General features: G+C 35.6%; 1 protein-coding gene across 4 annotated transcripts in view; it reads left to right on the forward strand.

Moving 5' to 3' along the window:
* Window positions 1-21,584, forward strand: part of Rbcn-3A (rabconnectin-3 alpha) — a 984,230-nt gene that overhangs the window by 294,793 nt on the left and 667,853 nt on the right. For all 4 annotated transcript variants that reach the window (XR_016549602.1, XM_090406519.1, XM_090406521.1 and 1 more), the window contains exons 20-21: window positions 4,002-4,147; window positions 14,770-14,897. Coding sequence is in view for 3 of the 4 variants with exons in the window: in XM_090406519.1 (XP_090262645.1) it covers window positions 4,002-4,147; window positions 14,770-14,897 (274 nt within the window). In the remaining variant the exon portion in view is untranslated. The remainder of the gene's footprint in view (window positions 1-4,001; window positions 4,148-14,769; window positions 14,898-21,584) is intronic.

Genomic DNA, 21,584 nt, shown 5'->3' on the forward strand with positions numbered 1-21,584 from the left:
AACTACTGACACAACTGAAGCACCACCTGTCAGTGGCAAATGCAACTATTCTGGTAATAAAATTTTTTGTTATTAAAAAAATCCCATGTCTTTCTGTGCATTTCTGTGAAAACTGCATTGTTCTACTAAAAATTTTGTAAATTTTGGATCACCTGATATATATATATATATATATATATATATATATCTAATTTTGTAGTCTGCATGATTATAGAGGTGGGTACACAAAAAATGCTGACCCAGTTTGGAAAACTCGCAGATTTCTATTCAACACATATGCAAACATTTTTGCACTTAAGTTTGAACTGGACGAACAAACAATCATCCTTTCATCATAATCACCTCCATGATTAGGCATATTTGTATCATTACTATAGTTTCATAACTTACCTGTTCTCTTATGCACAGATTCTCACTATTCCTCCCATCATGATCTACTTTCCTGTCTCTCCATATTAGGTCACATATAAATAAATAATTTTTCAGACTGCTGACACCAACTACATTTGAGTACAGGCCATCCTCTTATATAAATCCATTCTTCCTTCAGACTCACTCCACACATTCAAACTCACAACCATTCATTTTACACAGTATACACATTGCATCTTTGCCATCATAGCTTTTCTTAATTCTGTGCTGCCATATCTTGATGATTTACTAAAGATTTTCACTTTATCACTCTTATTTCTTCCAGCATTCCTTTCATATCCTCACTCATACTGTATTTAATGACAGTGAAATTGTTCCTACCAGAACTACCAGAACTACCATATCTTTTACTTTTCTTTTGTGTTTTTCATTTATGTTCCTTAAATTTTGATTTTAACACCTGGAAAACTGAAAGTAGCAACACTATCATTAATCGTGTGTTTTATAATTAATTCTTGATACCATATAATATCCTTTTTAATTAACTTTACATACTTGATTATCATTACATAATACTTTATCTGATTTGGTGCTTTGCTGTTTCCCTTTTGCTTCTAATCCTTCTTGTGTTTTCTCTTTCTGTGCACCTCAAATTACTTTTTGACTTTTTCCAACTTCTTTGTCATCTGTCCAATTTTGTTAGGTTTTGATATTTCCAAAGTTAATGCATTTTCTACGAGGCATTTTCTACGTGGAGGGAGGATCTGAAAAGTTCTGATAAACACCTAGAACAAAAATGATATTAAAACAACTGATATAACCTTAAGACACAGAAGTGTAGGCCATCATCAAGTTTTTCGTGCTGCAAGAAAAGTATGCAGCTGAGATTCACTGAACTTTGTCTGAGACTTTAGGAGATTATGCCCCAACATATCCAACAGTTACAAGATGGGTGGCCAAGTTTAAAACTAGGCATCCTGAGACAACAGATGCCCCCAGGTCAGGAAGCACTTCCACAATGATCACACTTGAAAACATTGATGCAGTGCATGCCATGATCTTTGATGATAGACAAGTACCAGCCAAAAACATTGCAAAGACTGGGGATATCCAGGGAATTAGTTGGGGTCATTATCCACTATCATCTAGACATGCAGAAGCTCTCAGCAAAGTGGGTCCTCAGATGTTCGAATACCAACCAAAACAGAGAATATGTGCTGTCATCTCAAGGGATTTTGGTTCATTTTGAGAAATCAGGTGCAAATTTTTTGGCTTGTATTGTTACTGTTGATGAAACATGGCTCCATCGTTATGACCAAGAGACCAAACAACAGTTAATGGAGTAGTGACACAAAGAAGTTCTGAACCCAGAAGTCAGCAGGGAAGGTTCTTACCATTATCTTTTGGGTTATGGATGGTGTAATCCTCACCAAGTACCTCAAAAAGGTGAAACACTTACAGCTGCAGTTAATTCAACAGATCTGGAGGAACTGAATTAGGTACCGAAGGAAAAAGCTGTGGGAAACTGAGCAGAGGTATGTTGCTTTTGCAGGATTACTCAACTGTTCACACTGCTCATGAAACCCAACAGACAATACACAACTTGGGATTTCATTGTCTGCCCTATTTGCCAGATCTGGCCCCATCTGACTATTTCCTATTCTCAAATTTAAAGAAACACTTGAAAGGAACAAAATTACCACAGATGGTGAAATCATATCTGCAGCTGAGGACTGGTTTGTGCAACAAGGGAAAGACTTTTTTCTCCGAGAATTGCAAATGATGCAGCAGCATTGTAACAAGCGTATAACTCTTTGTGGGGAATATGTAGAATAATGTGCAAGTTACATGGTTCTACCTCATATCCTTCATGGTGATTATCACACTTTTTCAGCACTCCTTTGTATATCTCCTATAGTGTCCAAAATGGAATGATTCTGTTCAATGAGCAAGTCTCCTTATGGCTATCATTCCTCTGTGTTGCTGCTGTCTTGTTCTTGTTAGTGTTTGGTGCTATTTTAATATGACAGTATTCCAACAAAATATCAAAAAGTATACCAAATACAGTAAATATATGAAAATTAGCAGTAATTATGCTATAAGAAACTAATTATTTATTCTAACGGAAAAAAATTCAACAAAACAGTAAAATAGATCAAAATCATTAGTTTAACAGGAATATTAAATAAACATTCTGACACCATATAGCCTCTCATACCTGACACCTTGGTATTTTGCCTTTGTGACTAAAGCAAAATAGTGTAATAGTTTAAAAACTAATACCTTTAGTAAATTTTCCCCTGTAAACAACAATAAACCTATAATCAAATCTTAAAAAGGCCAATAGCTGAAAACATCTTTTATCCAAATGTAGAGTATATTTATTTAAGCCCATATTTATAAGTATTCATTTATGTCCTGCCTTTTAGTCCATTGTAAAAAAAAATTAATGCAACTTCTGCTGACCTTCTCTCCCACGGTTTTTCTCTCTCTCTTGCTCTCATTCCAATGGCACCACTGTTTCAGCAACTAAAGATAATGCTGGTCTCCTAGAATCACTTATAATCACTTATAAACACTAGAATCACTTCTCAGACTCCTACATAGATGATGAAATCAAATCAACTTCTACCATACCAGAAAGATAGTATCTTGTGCTTCCTGTTTTTCAGCAAAATAAAGGCATCAGAAGAATACTAAATAACTGAAACACCAAGAAGTTTTCTGGTGCTGGGACATCTCTCCAGTTGTACCCAAGCATTGTGCTCACAAACTAACACCTCTCCTATATTGTTGCTAAAATCTCTTTTATATTCAGCTGATACTTTTTCTAGTGCATGAAAGCAAGCATATATCCAACCTGTTCCAAAAAATGGAGTTAATTTTTAATGAAGTTGTTTATGCAAGTCAGCTTTCAAAATATTGATTGATTGCACTCACTTCAGTCCTCATCAAAATAATGAAAAGACGTCAACATTCTTATATCCTTATATGTTCTTCTCGTGGTTATATCAGTTGCCATAATATCATTTTTGTTCTAGATGTTTATCAGAACTTTCCAGATCCCCCCCCCCCACACACACACCTCGCAGATGCTCATAAATTAATCAGTGTCCACTATTTTTGGTTCTTTCACTCTGTATTCACTGCTATTCTTTTAGCTGACATCTCCCACCATTAGACATGTGCCATGGAAAGGTTTAGAGAAACACATATCATCACTCATAATATTTGCAGAGCATTTTATCATATCTAGCAACAAAGCCTGCTCACTATCTTGCCATCCTTTTGTCTAGCATCCACATATGTAAATAGCTAGTCAGCTATCTTTCCAGGCATTGACTACATGTCATGGAGAATGTCTTCCTCTCTTCATGCTTCCCCACCAATTCAAGAGTGCCTCAGGGCTTACTTTATTAGTAAGTGATTTACTCATCAGTAATTCTATCTTCATCTTTTTTGATAATAGTGCACTTCATTTATCCTACTCATTTCATATTAACACTGATTCCATGCTGTCCTTTAGTGGTGCAAAGATTAGGCATGCTTGTAAATGAAATTCTTAAAGGATTTGAACTTAGCCAAATACTGAGTTCTAAATAAAAATTTTATCCCTCTTTTTCTCTTAGGTTTCTGCTCAGATGCTTCCACTACCTGATGATGTAGAAGTTGTTCATGCAACACCAGCAGCAGGTCATTTAAGTTCTTCAAACATATATCCTGCTTGTTTTGCTCCTTATCTTATTTGCACAGCTTGTTCAGATGGAATGGTAAGGTAAGCCTCTGCATATTGTCTTTACACTGAATATCACCTACCACTTTATTCAGTGGTTTGGTATTTGTGTTAATGAGCAAACTTTTTTTTTGTTGTTGTTAACAGCTTGTGATGAAAATTAAAATTAACTTTTCTTTAAAATTAAATTATTCTTTAACTGGAATGGAGCTGCCCTTATTTTTTAACAGGCTATGTGTTCAAAGGTTAGCAGAATATACGAAAAGAGATCTGCAAGTTGTCAAACTGTCACACAGACCACAGAGAAGAGTATACAAAAAATTTGGAAGGAATATAACGAAGTTAAGAGATTGGATTTCTTTGTGGAAAATGATGCCATATAATCATCTTAAGTCTTAAAGGACATGTTTAAGAGACTTAAGATGATGTTTGCATGATTGGGCAAAAGTTATGGCTAGTCATGATTTCTGGTTCATTGCAGCAATGAAACCAAAAAGCATGACTGGCACATGGACATGATGCAAATTACCTGCTTTTCATCCTTTCAGGAAGAATTTTACTCCTTGATTATATTTTTGTAACTATTTCAAGCTTTATTCTAGACTGAAAAATATGATGGAAATTTTGATGTAAGTCAGGTAAATGAACACACTTCTTAGAGAACTAGTGCTTAGATTCTGAATTAATATTTAAAGTATAATTGTAAATGAATGTTTTCATATATAAGAATAGTTTCAGCCATATGGTGAGTGCAGATATTTTGAATCAGAAGACTGTAAATAATAATACATAAAAGTCATGAAAATGTTTCTACTTGGCATTTTCATAATGCTGGAAGAGTCAACTCTCAACATCTAGGAATTACAACTTATGCCAGTGGGACTCTGGAACATTTCAGCTGTTCGGTTAGGTGAGCAAGATTTTATGATTATGACATATCAGTGGTTCGTTTTATTGAGCAAGTTGTTATAATGATGTTTGCTATAAAAAGAGTCAACTGTATGTGGATATGCTAGTGTTCTCTGATTAGTGGGCTACTCCATGAAAAAAGAACTGAACAGCAGGCTGTAATCCAAATTTCTTTTAAGGGAAAACATTGTAATATATTCAAATAGAACATTTCTGGCAGAAATAGTTAACTAGTATTCTGTAGATGTGAAAACTTTGTGTTTGAAGCTTGGTGATAACAAGCACAGTATGCTGATCCCTCCCCTCTTTACCCCTTGGATCCTTAGCAGTAATCCAATGCTTTCATATCAAGTTGGAACTTTGAATAGTAATGCCTTCATTTCAACTATACATAGTTACTTCTGTATCAGAGCCTTTCTTTCATATAATGAAAGAAATGAATTCTGTCTCACAGCATATGGACTCATGGATAATTTCTCTTACTCAATCAGAGCAAGAGGTTGGAAGTGGAGAGTAAAAATAGCATTACTGTGGAAAGAAGGTGGAGTAGAATTTACTGGAGATGAAAATTAGGAAAGAATATAGTCTTAGTTACCAAGAGGATATGTGACCTATACAATATGCTTGGAAGGAGGTCACCTAAGAAGAAAAAATGTATAGTGTTGGTGAGCAGATAGCATGATTTTCATTAGAACAGCATTTCACAAACTATTGGTATCTGTATACCCCTTTTAAAATTGTAGTAATAATGATGTATCCCCTCCCAGGCCAAGCAATTGTTGAGTGGCCTGGGAGGGGATACATCATTATTACTACAATTATAATAAATTACAACATGCAAAACACTATTATTATATACATTTTTAGTTATCCAAATCTAATATACATGTGGTGGATACTAAAATTATGAAATTTAAATTTTGAATAATAAAAGGAAGTTTAATGAGACAAATGAAATTTAGAGGAGTTGCAGCTGCATGGTTAAAACTATTTCAATTTAAACATTACCGTGGAAAGAAACTTTTAAAGCATACAGCTCGAGCTATGCGATTGAATGTGATTGTGCCCTCAACAGAGGTCAGCTGATACATACCAAGAAACACATTTTATTTAAAACTTTCTTTAGAACTGTTAGTTATTGAAAAATTAATTATATAATACAGAATAGACCGCACTTATCTGCAACAATATGGCAGCAAAAATATAAAAGTGCTTTTATATAAAAATGTAAAAGCAAAAATATAAAAGTTAATCAAAAATTTGATTAACTTTTATATAAAAATATAAAAGTTAATCAAATGAAAAAGTGCCTTGTACCCCAGAAAGGCATTTTGCATACTTCTGAGAACCACACTTTGGGAGAACCTGCATTAGAACATTGATTATAGTAAATATTATTATTTTTATGGGCTGCTCCATGGAGTCCTTAGACTCATCGAGGGATACCCTAAACATGTCAAGCACTATCCAACATTTGTGCAGTATCTGTCGTACTTTGCTTTGAACTCATTCACAGTTATGGCACACACAACGGACTGGGAACCTATTCCACTCATTCACCACTGTCCAAGCAAAAATCAACTAGACTCTTACTCAGTTTCCAAGCATGGCCTCTAGTTCTCCTGCCACCAGACCTGTTCTGAAAAATTTCTTCTGAATTAATCTTGTAAGAACCCTTCAGTAATTTGTATGTCTCAGTCATATCACCTCTTTTCTGCCTGTCAACTGGAGAGAGAAGAAGGTATCAGAGAAATATGTCAGGTTGGTGCGGGAAATGTACAGAAATGTGAAGACAAATGTTCGGACCTGTATGGGACAGACAGAAAGTTTTCAAGTAACAGTTGGCTTGCATCGAGGGTCAGCATTAAGTCCATTTCTGTTTAATATTGTAATGGAGGTGGTAACAGAGGAGGTGAGAGAAGATGCGCCTTGGACAACGTTGTATGTAGATGATATCTTGCTGTGTGCAGATTCAAGAGAAGAAGCGGGAACTAAACTGGAAAGATGGAGAAAAGTACTAGAAGAGAGAGGTATGAAACTGAGCAGAAGTAAGACAGAGTATATGTGTTGCACAGTGGGCGGCGGCCAGGAGACAGATATGGAGCTGGAAGGAAATGTCATCAGGAAGGTGAGAGACTTTAGATACTTAGGTTCAACAGTGGAAGAAGATGGAGGAGCTGAGAAGGAAGTGGGATGCAGGATACAAGTGGGTTGGAGGAACTGGAGGGAGATGGCTGGAGTGTTATGCAATAAGAGGGTGCCGATTAATATGAAAGGCAAAATTTATAGGACAGTAGTGAGGCCAGCTATGACATATGCTATAGAAACTGTGGCCCTGAGGAAAAATAACATCAGCAGGATGGAAGTAGCAGAGATGAGAATGCTTAGCTGGATGTGCGGTGTGACCAGAAAGGATCATCTGAGAAATGACTGTCAGGGGAACAGTGAAAGTTACGAACTTAGGAGCGAAAATACAGGAGGCAAGGTTGAGATGGTTTGGTCATGTGATGAGGAGGGAGGACGAATATGTGGGAAGAAGGGTCATGCAGATGGATGTGCAAGGAAGGCGGAAGCGTGGGCGGCCATTATCAATAGTGACCCCACTTAAGTGGGAGAAGCTGCAGAAGAAGAAGATTAAATTTTCAGCTCCAACTTGTGTAATTTATATTTTTTGTTGATTTCAATAAATAATTTTAAAATTTCAGTTCTAACATGTCTTATTTCCAAACTTCAAAAATCTGTACTAGATGCATAATAAAATTTCAAATTTGTTTCTGTATCTATCTGTTTGTTCGCTTAAAACTCGAGAACTGCTGATCTGATTTTCATATGATTTTCTTTTATGTGTATTAGGTAGAGCTGGTCAGGTCTTAGAAAGTAGTTTTTTTTTTTGGGGGGGGGAATAATTTTTTGGGGAAAAAGTGGGCAGTAAGCCAAATAAGTTGGGGAACCACTGTTCTAGTTCTACTCCTGAATAAACTACTCTCTGATGTCTGTCTGCCAACCACCCTGTTATCCACCTCGCCAACCCTATATCCATCCCTATGTACTTCAGTTCATTGATTTGAATTCCATATGGTATCCTGTCAAAGGCTTTTGCAAAGTCCAGCAGTATCACTGTAAGCCCATTGCTTTTATCCAACTCAGCAGTCGCTATATTATAAAACCTGAGTATGACCTACCCTTCATAAAGCCATGTTGCTCCCCATACAGCATCCTATTTCCATCTATCTATTCCTATTTTACTCTTGACCAACTTCTCCAGTACCTTGACAACAACTGCTGATGTGCTGATCAGTCAGTAATTTGCTACATCAGTCTTGGAACTTCCTTTATGTAATAAAACTATTTTCCCCTCTTTCCACTCCTTTGGGACTCACCGAGCACTGAGACTTAGATTAAACAGTGTGGTCAAGGGCACTGACAGTTCCCCTAGTGCCTTCATATAAAACTCGAGCTGATATACCATCTAATCCCATATCTGTTTTCGCACCAAGATTCTGTAATATGCTGTGCACCTCCATTTCATTTACCTCAATTTCCATATAAGCCCTCTCATCACTGCAATATCTCCACCTGAATGATATACTCTTGCCAAGTGTTCACTCAGTAAGTGTACTATTTCAACTGATTTGGGTTACCGCTCTACCATTGCATCCATTAAAAACATTCTGCCATAAACATTCTTTCTTTTACTTGCAGCATATCAAAAGAACTGGTTGGGATTATCTTTGGCCTACAGCGATAATTTCCTTTCATATTCTGCTTTTACTTCTTTTTTTTTTACCACACTTTTTTTTACCCTTCTGACCAGTGCTTTGTACTGATCTGTGCTTGTCACTTTTCTCCTTGAATTCCCTCCACAATTTTTTATTTTTTTATAGCTCTAGCTTAATGATCAAAATTGACCCATTTAACTCCCACTTAAATTACTCTCCTGACTTTAGATATGTAGTCTGCCATTACTTTCCTCAAACACTCCTTTACTATTTCCCATGCACTGTCAACATCCATCTCTTGTAGTTTTACATGCCATGGCACTGATCCAAACAATCTCCTAAGCTTGTCATACTTTCCAGCCCTGTAATTCCACATATACCCTGTCTTAACTGAAAATTCCACACATTTAGCCACCTCCCAGTTTAAGACTATATGATCAGTCTCACCAGTTGGCAACATGGCATATTAGTTATAGACAAATTCTCAGATGCAATTACTAGATCTAGCACTCTCAGACCCCTAATTATATTCCATCACATGCTATCTCAGGTGATTATTACTTAGTAACTGCATAAATTCCATTTCCTTCCTCCCATGTGTCCTCTCCTCCTTCCAATCTATGTTCCCATAGATGAAATCCTCTATAATAATTCCCCCCCCCCCACCAAACTTATTGATCCTATTTGAAATTCATACTATCCCCATATTCTTTCCATTTCCCTGGTCTCTAGCAGCAGCATTCAACTGTATATTTGGAATCTTCTCTGGCTTTCAGCGGAAATGTTAAAATGGGAGCTGGTTTAGTAGTTTGCTATATTAAAGTCATTAAACATAGGCTATTTTACTGTTTTGGGTGGTTTGGCCTATAGGAAAGCCTTCAGTAATATGAATTAAGAGTGGCCAAAGTGATTTAGAATTATAGGAGCAATAGAAAAATCTTCAGTCAGAGATTATCAACAATAGAATTATCTGGTACAATAGAAATATCTGCACTCACCATATGGCTGAAACTATTCTTATATATGAAAACGTTCATTTACAATCATCATCATCAAAAAAAAAATCTTCAGTCAGAGATTATCAACAATAGAGTTATCTGGGGAAGGGGTGCTTAAGGGTCAAAGCTATATAACTGAGAGGAGACCTCCACATAGCCTTTAAAGGAATGTGGAGAACCGACCAGGGCTTCTGACCTAATGTCCAATCCTCACCTTCTCGTGGTGCACCCTGTTGGGTATCTACTTGGATACTGAACGAACGAGGATGGGCTGGCAATTTGGGATTTAGCCGACCAAATTGTATTCTTATTGGTTAAACCAGAATAAAAAATGATGGTACAACATGACAAAATTTCATGCTGGCTGGGGCGTCACCCGGTTAAACAAGGCCCCCATTGTTTTCTCCAGGGAACCAGGGCAAACAGCGAAAAGTCAACTACTGGAACAAATCTGAAAGCAAACCTCAACTCAACATCACCAGAGTTAAAGATCAGTACTATCAACGTAAGAAGCCTGAATGGCAAAGAAATGGAGCTAGCTGAGGAATTAGATAAATACCAGAGCAACATAATAGGGGTGACTGAAACAAAAAAGACCACAACTGGTGAGATCTTTCTGAGCAATAAATACAAAATGTTATATTCAGGCAATGACAATCAAGGAAAAGAAGGAGAAGCCATAGTATTCAACACAAAATACGAGGCTAATCTTCTTGAATGGCAATCAGTCTCAAGTAGAGTAATGTGGGCAAATATGAGAATGGGGAACTGGACAATGAGACTTATTGGTGCCTATGGTCCCACAGAAGGTTCTACTAAGGTAGAAGTGGAGGAATTTTTTGAGGCTTTAGAAAAAGCAACTGACACAATGAAAAAGGAAAAGTTGGTCCTTGTTGGGGATCTAAATAGCAGAGTAGGAAATGATTGTCAGACATACAAAGATATTTTGGGAAAATTTGGAGAAAAGAGCAAATCTAATAATAATGGCAAATATCTGTTGGATTTCTACTCAAGACATGGACTGGTTATTACTAACACCATGTGCCAACATAAAAATGTGCACAAATTCACATGGAGAGAAGAGGCTAGGAATAAGAAAAGTCTCATTGATTATGTTATTGTTGATAGTGATATTTTCTCCCTGGTGCAGGACACCAGAGTGTACAGAGGATTTGAAATTGGAAGTGATCACTATTTAGTGTTGAGCAGGATAAAATTGAATTTCATATTGGAAAGAATAACATGTAAGAAAGTGTTAAAGCGAATAAAAGTTGAACAGCTCTCAGATGTGAACTGTAGACTAAAATACACAAAGATTATTGAAGAAAAAAATAAGAGTTTGAGAACAGGAATCAAACCTTGGAGATTCAGTGGCAAACTCTGAAGAAAACATTGATTGATTCTGCAAGAGAGGCATGTGGTGAGGTTGTCTGTATGGATAAAAAAATCAGAACTCCCTGGTGGAAACAGGAAGTTAAAGAGGCAGTGAAGGAAAAGAAGAAAGCATATCAAAAGTTCCTGTCAAATAAGTCAGCTTGTGCTCTTAGAGAATATAGAGACAAATGCAAGAATGCTAAACACTGTGTAAAACTAGCTAAACAAAAGTCATGGGAGGACTTTGGCAAGAATATAGAAAATAAATATCAAGAAGGTAGTAAGATTTTCTGAGGTTGTTGAAGAAGCTTAGAAATGGAGGAAAGAGTGCTGTAAAAGGAGTTAGAGATGATAAAGGTGACATGAAAACGGGAGAAAAAGATATCCTTGAAGTATGGGGTAATTACTTTGAAAAACTGCTAAATGAAGCAAGCAGTGATGACAGTACAGTGGTAAAAAAACACTGACCAGGCATGCGGTCAGGAATACATATCCATACTTGAAGTAGAAAAAGCCATCAAAGGCTTGAAATGTGGAAAGGCAGCAGGAGTAGATGATATTCGACCAGAAATGCTGAAGTATGGTGGTATAAGAGTCTTACAGTGGCTGCACTGCATAGTTCAGAGAGCCTGGACAGAGGGACGAATTCCTGGTGATTGGAGTAGAGCTCTCATAGTACCCGTATATAAAAAGGGAAATAAAACAATGTGAGAATTACAAAGGTATTTCTCTACTCAGTGTTCCTGGCAAGATCTATGCAAGTATACTTGAGAAACGGTTGAGAAGAATTGTGGAAGAAAAGCTTGGTGAAGAACAAGCCGGATTCAGGCCAAATAGAGGCTGTCAGGATCAGATCTTCACTTTACGACAAATAGTCGAGAAAGCATGGGAATATAACAAAGATCTGTATTTAAGTTTTGTCGATTTGGAAAAGGCATATGACAAGGTGCCAAGAGAGAAGCTATTCAATACGCTGTAGTTATATGGTGTCAATGGAGCATTATATCAAGCAATACTTAGTGTTTATTTGAGTTGTAAGTCAGCAGTTAGAATTGAAGGAAGTACAGGAAGATGGTTTAATGTTAAATCTGGTGTGAGACAAGGATGTAAATTATCCCCTCTGTTATTCATTATCTATATGGATCACATTATGAAGGAAAGTTATATTAAACATGATATCAAAATTGGAGATGTTAATGTCAGCTCTTTGCTTTATGCGGATGATGTTATACTTCTAAATAAATCCGCTACAAGTCTGCAAGATTCTCTGACTAAATTGAATAACTGTTGTAATAGATATGGTATGAAGGTCAGCAATAAAAAGACAAAGACAATGAAAATAGGCAGAATCATTGAAAATGTCAACTGCAGTGTGAATGGAGAACCTGTGGAACAATAAAACATTTCAGCTATTTAGGCACGATTTTTACTGAAGTTGCTAAATTAAATATAGAAATAGATAAACCAGCTATGTGTATGGACTAAAACAAAAATATCAAATGGAACTCTTTCCTAGTTAGATTAGGTATTGTTGAAAGTAGACCTACTGTTACTTTATATTTGAAATACTATAAATTCATAATATTCAGTGATAAAGTTTTTTCCCTAAAAAATGTGTACAAAAAAGGGGCTGCATCTTATAGGCCAGTCCGTCTTATATGCCAGCAAATACTGTAGTTCTGATTGCCCTGAATGAGGGAGGAGAGGTATGATAAGTTGATTCTTGTAGATAGGCTTATACGTTGGTTATGCATTTCTAAATAACTTAGGGAATTGAAACAACGTAGATCCGAATATAAATTAAATTATACTTTAATAGATATTTCCGATATTTCGGCAATGTCACATTGCCATTTTCTAAAGGAACTTACAAAAAGGCAGGTGCACACAGGCAATAACAATACAGTAACTGAGAATGAAGATATGAAGCTATCGTTCTCCTAGGAGTCCTGAAGGTGCCCTCTGGCGGGCTAAGTAGGCGTTCTTGGCTGTTGGGCTGAAGGTCTGCTGATGTATGCCTCCCAAATTTTTGGCAGTCGCATACAACCAAATTTGTTGAGGTTTGGAGAGTTTCTTATGGCAGAGGCTGATTCCATAAATAATCTTTCGAATTTATATTTGCTCCGGTGTATTATTGTTGCTTTCTTCCACCGTATTCTGTGGCGAGTATCCAGAGCATGGTCTGCAAGACCAGAATTGTTTCAATTTCCTAGGTTATTTAGAAAAGAGGTATGATAAGATTTGTGTGTATAAATGTTAGTGTAGGTCTCCCATGGTGTGTCTCGAGAATCCATAGAGATATTGTATAATAATTGAATATAATGGGGTGGCGGAATAACATTTTCTGGTAAAGAAGAAAGATGAGGCCTCTCTCAATGCTGTTTGAATTGGATACAGAGTGGAAATGGAGAAGTTTTTTAAGATTTTTTGGTGTGAGTCAATGTAAAGAGCTTGTGGTGTTTATTAATATGTTGGTAAAGAACTGGAAATGCTAAGAATAGGAATTGGGATAGTTGCACAAATATGATTAATAGGAAAACAATAGAAGAATTTAATTATAAGAACAAAGATAAAAACAGAAAAGAGCATACATGAGGAAAGAAAATTCATTTCTCTAATTTGTTAAAAATCTTTGCTCAACAAATATGATAGAGAAGACAAAAGGCATACGTTTGTTGTCCTTGCTGATATCATCTTGTGATGCAAGAGTAAATGATGTTGGGCATGAATTGCTTTATACTTTTTTGATATCAAAACTGCATTAATTTGGGATGCAATGAACTGAATACAAATATTTGGTTTGAAATTTGGCCAAAGCATACTGAATTAAATTTTATAAGCATTTTTTTGAAAAAAATGAAAAAAATATACACAATGAAAATTGAAATAAGTTTTTAATGAGTGTATATATTTTTTTTGTTCAAAACATTTGACCACATAGAAATAAATGCGGGAAAAAAAAATATATATATACACACACACACACACACTTTGAATTGTATTTTAAAAAACAATACAGTATAAAAATCAAAAAAAAAACATTGCACCTATTTCTTCAAATCACAAAAATATTAAGGGAACTTATTTTAAATTATGAAATAGAGAATAATTATGGAATTAATAATCAAAATGCATTATTTTGATTATAATGCAGGAAAATGAATGTTTCAGCATTATTTGGAGTAGCATATGTCTGGTTTCTTTATGTATATTTCTGATTTCTGAAAAAACAGTGGATCTTTCAAGGAATCAGCTAGTAGCTAGTGCTTAAAGAAATTGTCTGAGAAATTGTATTGCAGAATAGGTTTGCTCATTTGAATGGTTGTGCAAAATAAGGGGAATCTTTTCCCAATTGGTTTCATTTGTTATGATGTATGTAACAGGAATTTTTCTGCTTTGGCCAGCCGAATAACAAATCTTTCCACTAATTCAGACAAAGCCGAATCTCTGAAAAAACACTCCAAATTGGCCAAATACTGAAGCGAAACTGAACATTCAGTGCATCATTACTTTTAATATTTAATCAATATAAACATTCAGTCTCAAATTACTTCTATGTATAATTTGTTTCTATATATTTTGATATAATATAGTTGGAAATATGAATATTATAGCTTGTAAATTAAACATATCACCACTGAAGAATGTTTTTTGTATATTTTAGGTTTTGGCATTGTGAAATTATTCAGAAAAAGGAGAATAATAATGAGGAAAGATTAGCTGGTGAAGAATATGTTTGGCTAGAATGGGAAATGATGCTGAATAAAGAATCTAGTTCAGTTCATGTTTCAGGTAACTGTTTAAATGATATTTCTGTTTTATGTCATTAACAGATATGTTTCTTATTCATGACATGAAAAAATAATTCCCTATATCAGAAATAAATTCATGTGATATCAGCAGAGTTTCATCATATTTTTCATATACTGTAAAAGTTCTTTCACTGTATCATGTACCGCCACACTGAACTCACTTTAACACCATCAGATTTCAGATATGAACTTTGGGGGAGGGAGGGATATTATAGTATACTATGATACTATTATATGTTGACAATTTGCCTCCAGGTTAATCTACTAACATTCCAAATTGTCAAAATATATATTTTGGTCTTCTGTGATACTTATAACTGTATCAGTCTACCAAGATCTTGGTTTTTCCTTGAGACAATTTTCATGTCATCTTGGTATCACATCGATGTTTGATGCCAAAATGACATTTGCTAAACCACAGAAACTTAGGTATTAACTTATTTCTCTGCATAATGATCCATTTACATCTATTTACATTTATAACTAGCATTTTGAAGCTTTTTTCACACATTCTTGAATACTAACAATGTCAAGATCTTTCTTAATATCTTCATTTCTAATATGTTGATCAATTGTCTTACTTTTGTGTTCTCTAGGCTTTGATCAACTACTTTACTTCTAACCCAGTTCATTATCAGATCCATCATTATCATCATCAAATTCCTGCCATGTACCCTCAAAGGGTGTACAGGATATGATAGTACTACATGAAAAATTTACATCATTACTAACTTCCTATCTACAATTTTCCTCCAAATCAGTCTATTACTTGTCAAGACTCCAGCATTATCAGATCTTATATTTTTATCATCTAAGGCACTTTGTACACTATCAATCCACCTATACCTTGGACTTCCTCTGGGTCATTTTCCTGCCACCCTGGTAGAGAACACTTGTTTTGCTAATCTTTCCTCGCCCATTCTATTTAAGTGACCATATCACCCGAGATTAGCTCTGCTAACACATTCCTGGATGCTGACAATATCAAGAAGTTCTTTCCTAATATCCTCATTATTAATATAATGTTGCCATTGATGCCATCTGTTCACCCATCTAATCTTTCTCAGGAGTCTCATATCTGCGGTCTCTAGTCTTTGGTCAAGTGTGTTACTTCTGACCCAGCTCTCAGATCCATAAGTTAAAACTGGTTTGAACACTGTCTTGTATACAGCTAATTTAGTATTCTGACTAATTTCTCTCTTATTCCATATGAATTTATTCAGTTGACTTCCCACCATACCAGCTTTGCTGATTCTGTTGTCTATTTCTATATTTAATTTATTGTCTTCAGTAAAAATCGTGCCTAAGTAGCTGAAATGTTTTACTTGTTCCACAGGTTCTCCATTCACAACACAGTTGACATTTTCAATGATTCTGCCTATTTTCATTGTCTTTGTCTTTTTATTGCTGACCTTCATACCATATCTATTACAACAGCTATTCAATTTAGTCAGAGAATCTTGCAGACTTGTAGCGGATTTATTTAGAAGTATAACATCATCCGCATAAAGCAAAGAAATGACATTAACATCTCCAATTTTGATATCATGTTTAATACCACTTTCATAATGTGATCCATATAGATAATGAATAACAGAGAGGATAATGTACATCCTTGTCTCACACCAGATTTAATATTAAACCACCTTCCTGTACTTCCTTCAATTCTAAATGTTTACTTACAACTCAAATAAATACAAAGTATTGCTTGATATAATGTCCCATTGAATACGCCATATAACTGTAGCGTATTGAATAGCTTCTGCCTTGACACCTTGTCATATGCCTTTTCTAGATCAACAAAACTCAAATACAGATCTGTTATATTTCCATGATTTTTCAACAATTTGTCGTAAAGTGATTTGATCCTGACAGCCTGAATTCATCTTGTTCTTCCACAATTCTTCTCAACCGTTTCTCAAGTATACTTGTATAAATCTTGCCAGGAACACACAGTAGAGAAATACCTCTAATTTTCACATTTAGATTTATTGCCCTTTTTATATATGGGTACTATGAGAGCTCTACTCCAATCATCCGGAATTCGTCCCTTTGTCTAGGCTTTCTGAACTATGCAGTGCAGCCACTGTAAGACTTTTATACCACCATACTTAAGCCTTTCTGGTCAAATATCACGTACTCCTGCTGCCTTTTCACATTTCAAGACTTTGATGGCTTTTTCTACTTCAAGTATGGATATGTATTCCTGACTGTGTGCCTGTTGAGTGTTTTTTACCACTGTGCTATCACTGCTTGTTTTATTTAGCAATTTTCAAGGATATCTTTTTCTCCAGTTTTCATGTCACCTTTATCATCTCTAACTCCTTTTACAGCAATCTTTCCTTCATTTCTAAGTTTCTTCAACAACCCCCAGAATATCTTACCACCTTCTTGATATTTGTTTTCTATGTTCTTGCCAAAGTTCCCTCATGACTTTTGTTTAGCTAGTTTTAAACAGTGTTTAGCTTTCTTACATTTGTCTCTATATTCTATAAGAGCACAAGCTGACTTATTTGCCAGGAATCTTTGATGTGCATTCTTCTTTTCCTTCACTGCTTCTTTAACTTCCTGTGTTCACCATGGATTTCTGATTTTTCTATTCTTGCAAACAACCTTACCGCATGCCTCTCTGGCTGAATCAATCAGCGTTTTCTTCAAGGTTTGGTTGCGGTTCTCAAAATCTTTCATTTTTCCTTCAATAATCTTTGTGTAATTTAGTCTTTTCACATCTGAGAGCAGTCAACTTTTATTTGCTTTAAAAGTTTCTTACATGTAATTCTTTTCAATATGAAATTCAATTTTATCCTGCTCAATACTAAATAGCGATCACTTCCAATTTCAAATTCTCTGTACACTCTGGTGTCCTGCACCAGAGAGAAAACATCACCATCGACAATAACATAGTCAATGAGACGTTTCTTATTCTTTGCCTCTTCGCTCCATGTGAATTTCTGCACATTTTTATGCTGGAACATGGTGTTAGTAATAACAAGTCCATGTCATGAGCAGAAATCCAACAGGTATTTGCCATTATTATTATTAGCTTTGCTCTTTTCTCCAAATTTTCCCAAAATATTTTTGTATATCTGACAACCATTTCCTACTCTGCTATTTAGATCCCCAACAAGGACCAGCTTTTCATTTTTCATTGTGTCAGTTGCTTTCTCTAAAGCATCAAAAAATTCCTCCACTTCTACTTCAGTGGAACCTTCTGTGGGACCATAGGCACAAATAATTCTCATTGTCCAGTTCCCCGTTCTCATATTTGCCCACATCACTCTACTTGAGACTGCCTGCCATTCAAGAAGATTAGCCTCGTATTTAGTGTTGAATACCATGGCTACTCCTTCTTTTCCTTGATTGTCATTGCCTGAATATAACATTTTGTATTTATTTCTCAGAAAGATCTCACCAGTTTTTTTCTTTTTTGTTTCGTCACCCCCTATTATGTCGATCTGGTACTTATCTAATTCCTCAGCTATTTCCATTTCTTTGCCATTCAGGCTTCTTATGTTGATAGTACTGATCTTTAACTCTGGTGATGTTGAGTTGGGGTGTGTTTTCAGAATTGTTCCAGTAGCTGACTTTTTGCTGTTCGCCCAGTTCCCTGGCGAAAACAACAGGTGGCCTTGTTTAACCGGGCGACACCCCAGACGGCATGAAATTTTGTCATGTTGTACCATCATTTTTTATTTTGGTTTAAGGCATAAGAAGGCAATTTGGTTGGCTAAATTCCAAATTGCCAGCCCATACTTGTTCGTTCGGTATCCAGGCAGATACCCAACAGGGTGCACTATGAGAAGGTGAGGATTGGACATTAGGTCAGAAGCCCTGGTCGATTCTCCACATTCCTTTAAAGGCTATGTGGAGGTCTCCTCTCAGTTATATAGCTTTAACCCTTAAGCACGCCATTATCAGATCCATAAGTTAAAATTAGTTTGATCAGTGTCACATATAGTTTATTTACTTGACCAATTTTTCTCTTATTACCCATCAATTTATACTAACTTGTGTTATTCTGTTGTCTATTTCCATATTTAATTTGCTATCTTCACCAAATATTTTATTTGTTCTGTAGGTTTTCCATTCAGAATACAGTTGATGTTTTCCATGTTCCTTCCCTGCACTAGTTCCATAGCATTTGTCCTTTGATTGCTAATTTTGATGGCTGCTGTTGTTATTCCGTTAAGAAATCCTGCAGACTGGTAGTGAATTTATTAAAGAGTATGACATCCGCTGTATGAGCAGATGATGTGATACTCTTTTATGATATAGGTTTAGGACTACTTCATAATTGCATCGTATAGATGATGAATAAGAGAGGAGTATGTACACCATTATTTTACATCTGATTTTATGTGAAACCGTCTAGCTGTTTCTCCTTCATTTCTAACTTCTGACTTAACAACTTAAATATAGACAGCTTCTTTCTCTCTAGACAGCTTCTGTTATTGAGACACAGGTGTTCAGATAAATAAAAAGTTTAATGCTGTTTTCTCCTTCATTTCCAACTTCTGACTTAACAACTAATATAGGCACCTTATTTCTCTGTGAACAGCTTCCAGCATTGAGACCACAGATTTTCAGATAAATACCAATATTGAGACCACAGGTTTTCATATAAATAACAAATTTAATGAAATGAAACCCAAGAGGTTTTGTAAGGTACCTTGTTACCCATCACGGGTATTAGCAAGGAGACTAGAAACAATTAATTCCACATATTAGTTGTTATCAGAACTTCACAATTGGTACATATAAATAAATAACAGAATTAAAACGTTAAATTAATTAATGTATACATGTTGGAACAAAAGCCATCTTCTACAGAACTGCTAAGTCACAGAAACTCATGTATTAACTTATTTCACTGCATAATGATCCATTTACATCATATAACCAGCATTTTGAACAGCTTGTCTTTTGGCACTTTGTCAGATACCTTTATCAAAGCTACAACAAAATACAGATAATTGTCAAAATCCCATAATTTTTCAAATGCTTGTCTTAAAGTGAAATGGTGATTCTAATACTGGCAACCTCACCTTTGCCTAAAATGTATTGTTCTTCTCCAAGTTTCTTTTTCACAATTTTTCCTAGCATCTTCTGGATTATGCTAGTATAAATATTATGTGGAACACTCAGTAAGGAAATTCCTCTACAATTCCATTTTATTTCCCTTTTTTAAAATTGGGTACTGAGAGAGCTTGACTCCAATTAGTCAAAATTCAAGATTTTAACTAGGCCTTCTGAATTATGTAGCCATTGTAAAATTTTATACCTTTATATTTGATCTATTCTGGTCACATATCATCTACTTGAGCTACTGTTTCAGGTTTGATGGACTTTTCTACTTCAAGTATTGATATGTACTCCTTACTGCAAACTTCTGAAAATCTGAAATCACACCCCATCTTAACATCTCCAGAGTCAAAGATCGGTACTATCAACATAAGAAGTCTGAATGGCAAAGAAATAGAGCTAGCTGAGGAATTAGCCAGATCGACATAATATGGGTGACTGACACAAAAAAGACAAAACCTGGTGATATCTTTCTGAGCAATAAATACAAAATGCTATATTCAGGCAGTGACAATCAAAGAAGTTGGAAGTTTATTTTCCACTTGGTTAGACTATAATAAATTTAGTTTAATCCTTTATCCAAATGTAAGCAAACAAAGTTTGCACCTGACGTATCTTCAGGACTGAGGCAACTCGTAGTAAAGGTGGACCAAGCTCTCATCACTCCTTGTCTCAGTATCTCCCATAATTGAAAGCATATCACCTTGTAGACATGTAGAATGCTATGCATTAAGGGAAGGGTTTCGACCTTCGTTGAGGTCTTGTCAGTGGGAGCCAGACCCAGAAGAGGTGATACTAAGGCAGAAGGAATGGAGAGGTCATATTTACTTATACGAGTTGCCAAAAGGAGTACCATCTTATTATTAAATTACTCTGGATTTAGAGGAAGATGTTGGAAGTTTATTTTTTCACTTGGATAGACTATAATAAATTTAGTTTAATCATTTATCCAAGTGTAAGTAAACAAAGTTTGCGCCAGAAGTATCTTCAGGACTGAGGCAACTCGTAGTAAAGGTGGACCAAGTTCTCATCACTTCTTGTCTCAGTATCTCCCATAAAGCAAAGCACATCTCCTTGCGGACATGTCTAATGCTATGCATTAAGGGAAGGGCCACTACCCAGACCGGTTTCGATCTTTATTGAGGTCTCATCAGTGGGAGCCAGACATAGAGAAAATCCAGAGTAATTTAATAATAAGTTAGTGCAACTTGTATAAGTAAATATAACACCTCCATTGCTTCTACCTTAGTATCTCCACTTCTTGGTCTGGTTCCCACCAATGAGAATTCAATAAAGGTCGAAACCAGTCTGAGTAGTGGCCCTTCCCTTAATGCATAACATTATATAGTTCACCCACCGATTAGAGGTCCCTCGACACTTCTGTGCATCTCAGAAAAAGGAGAACCCCATTCCGATAATAGGGTAATCAGTCCGTATTGTGGGATGAGTTGTTTATTATTACCGGTCGGAAAATTAACTTCTCTTTTATGATTATTGTAGTTAACTATGTTGCTTGTATAACAATTGGAAATTTTTACCTATAAAGCACGTAATTTCGCGTGTTGGCGACCAATTCGAAAGTCCT

The sequence above is a fragment of the Typopeltis vanoorti genome, chromosome 16 (genome assembly GCF_054136105.1).
Source record: "Typopeltis vanoorti isolate ZY-2024b chromosome 16, IOZ_Tvanoo_1.0, whole genome shotgun sequence".
Taxonomy (NCBI): Eukaryota; Metazoa; Arthropoda; class Arachnida; order Uropygi; family Thelyphonidae; genus Typopeltis; species Typopeltis vanoorti.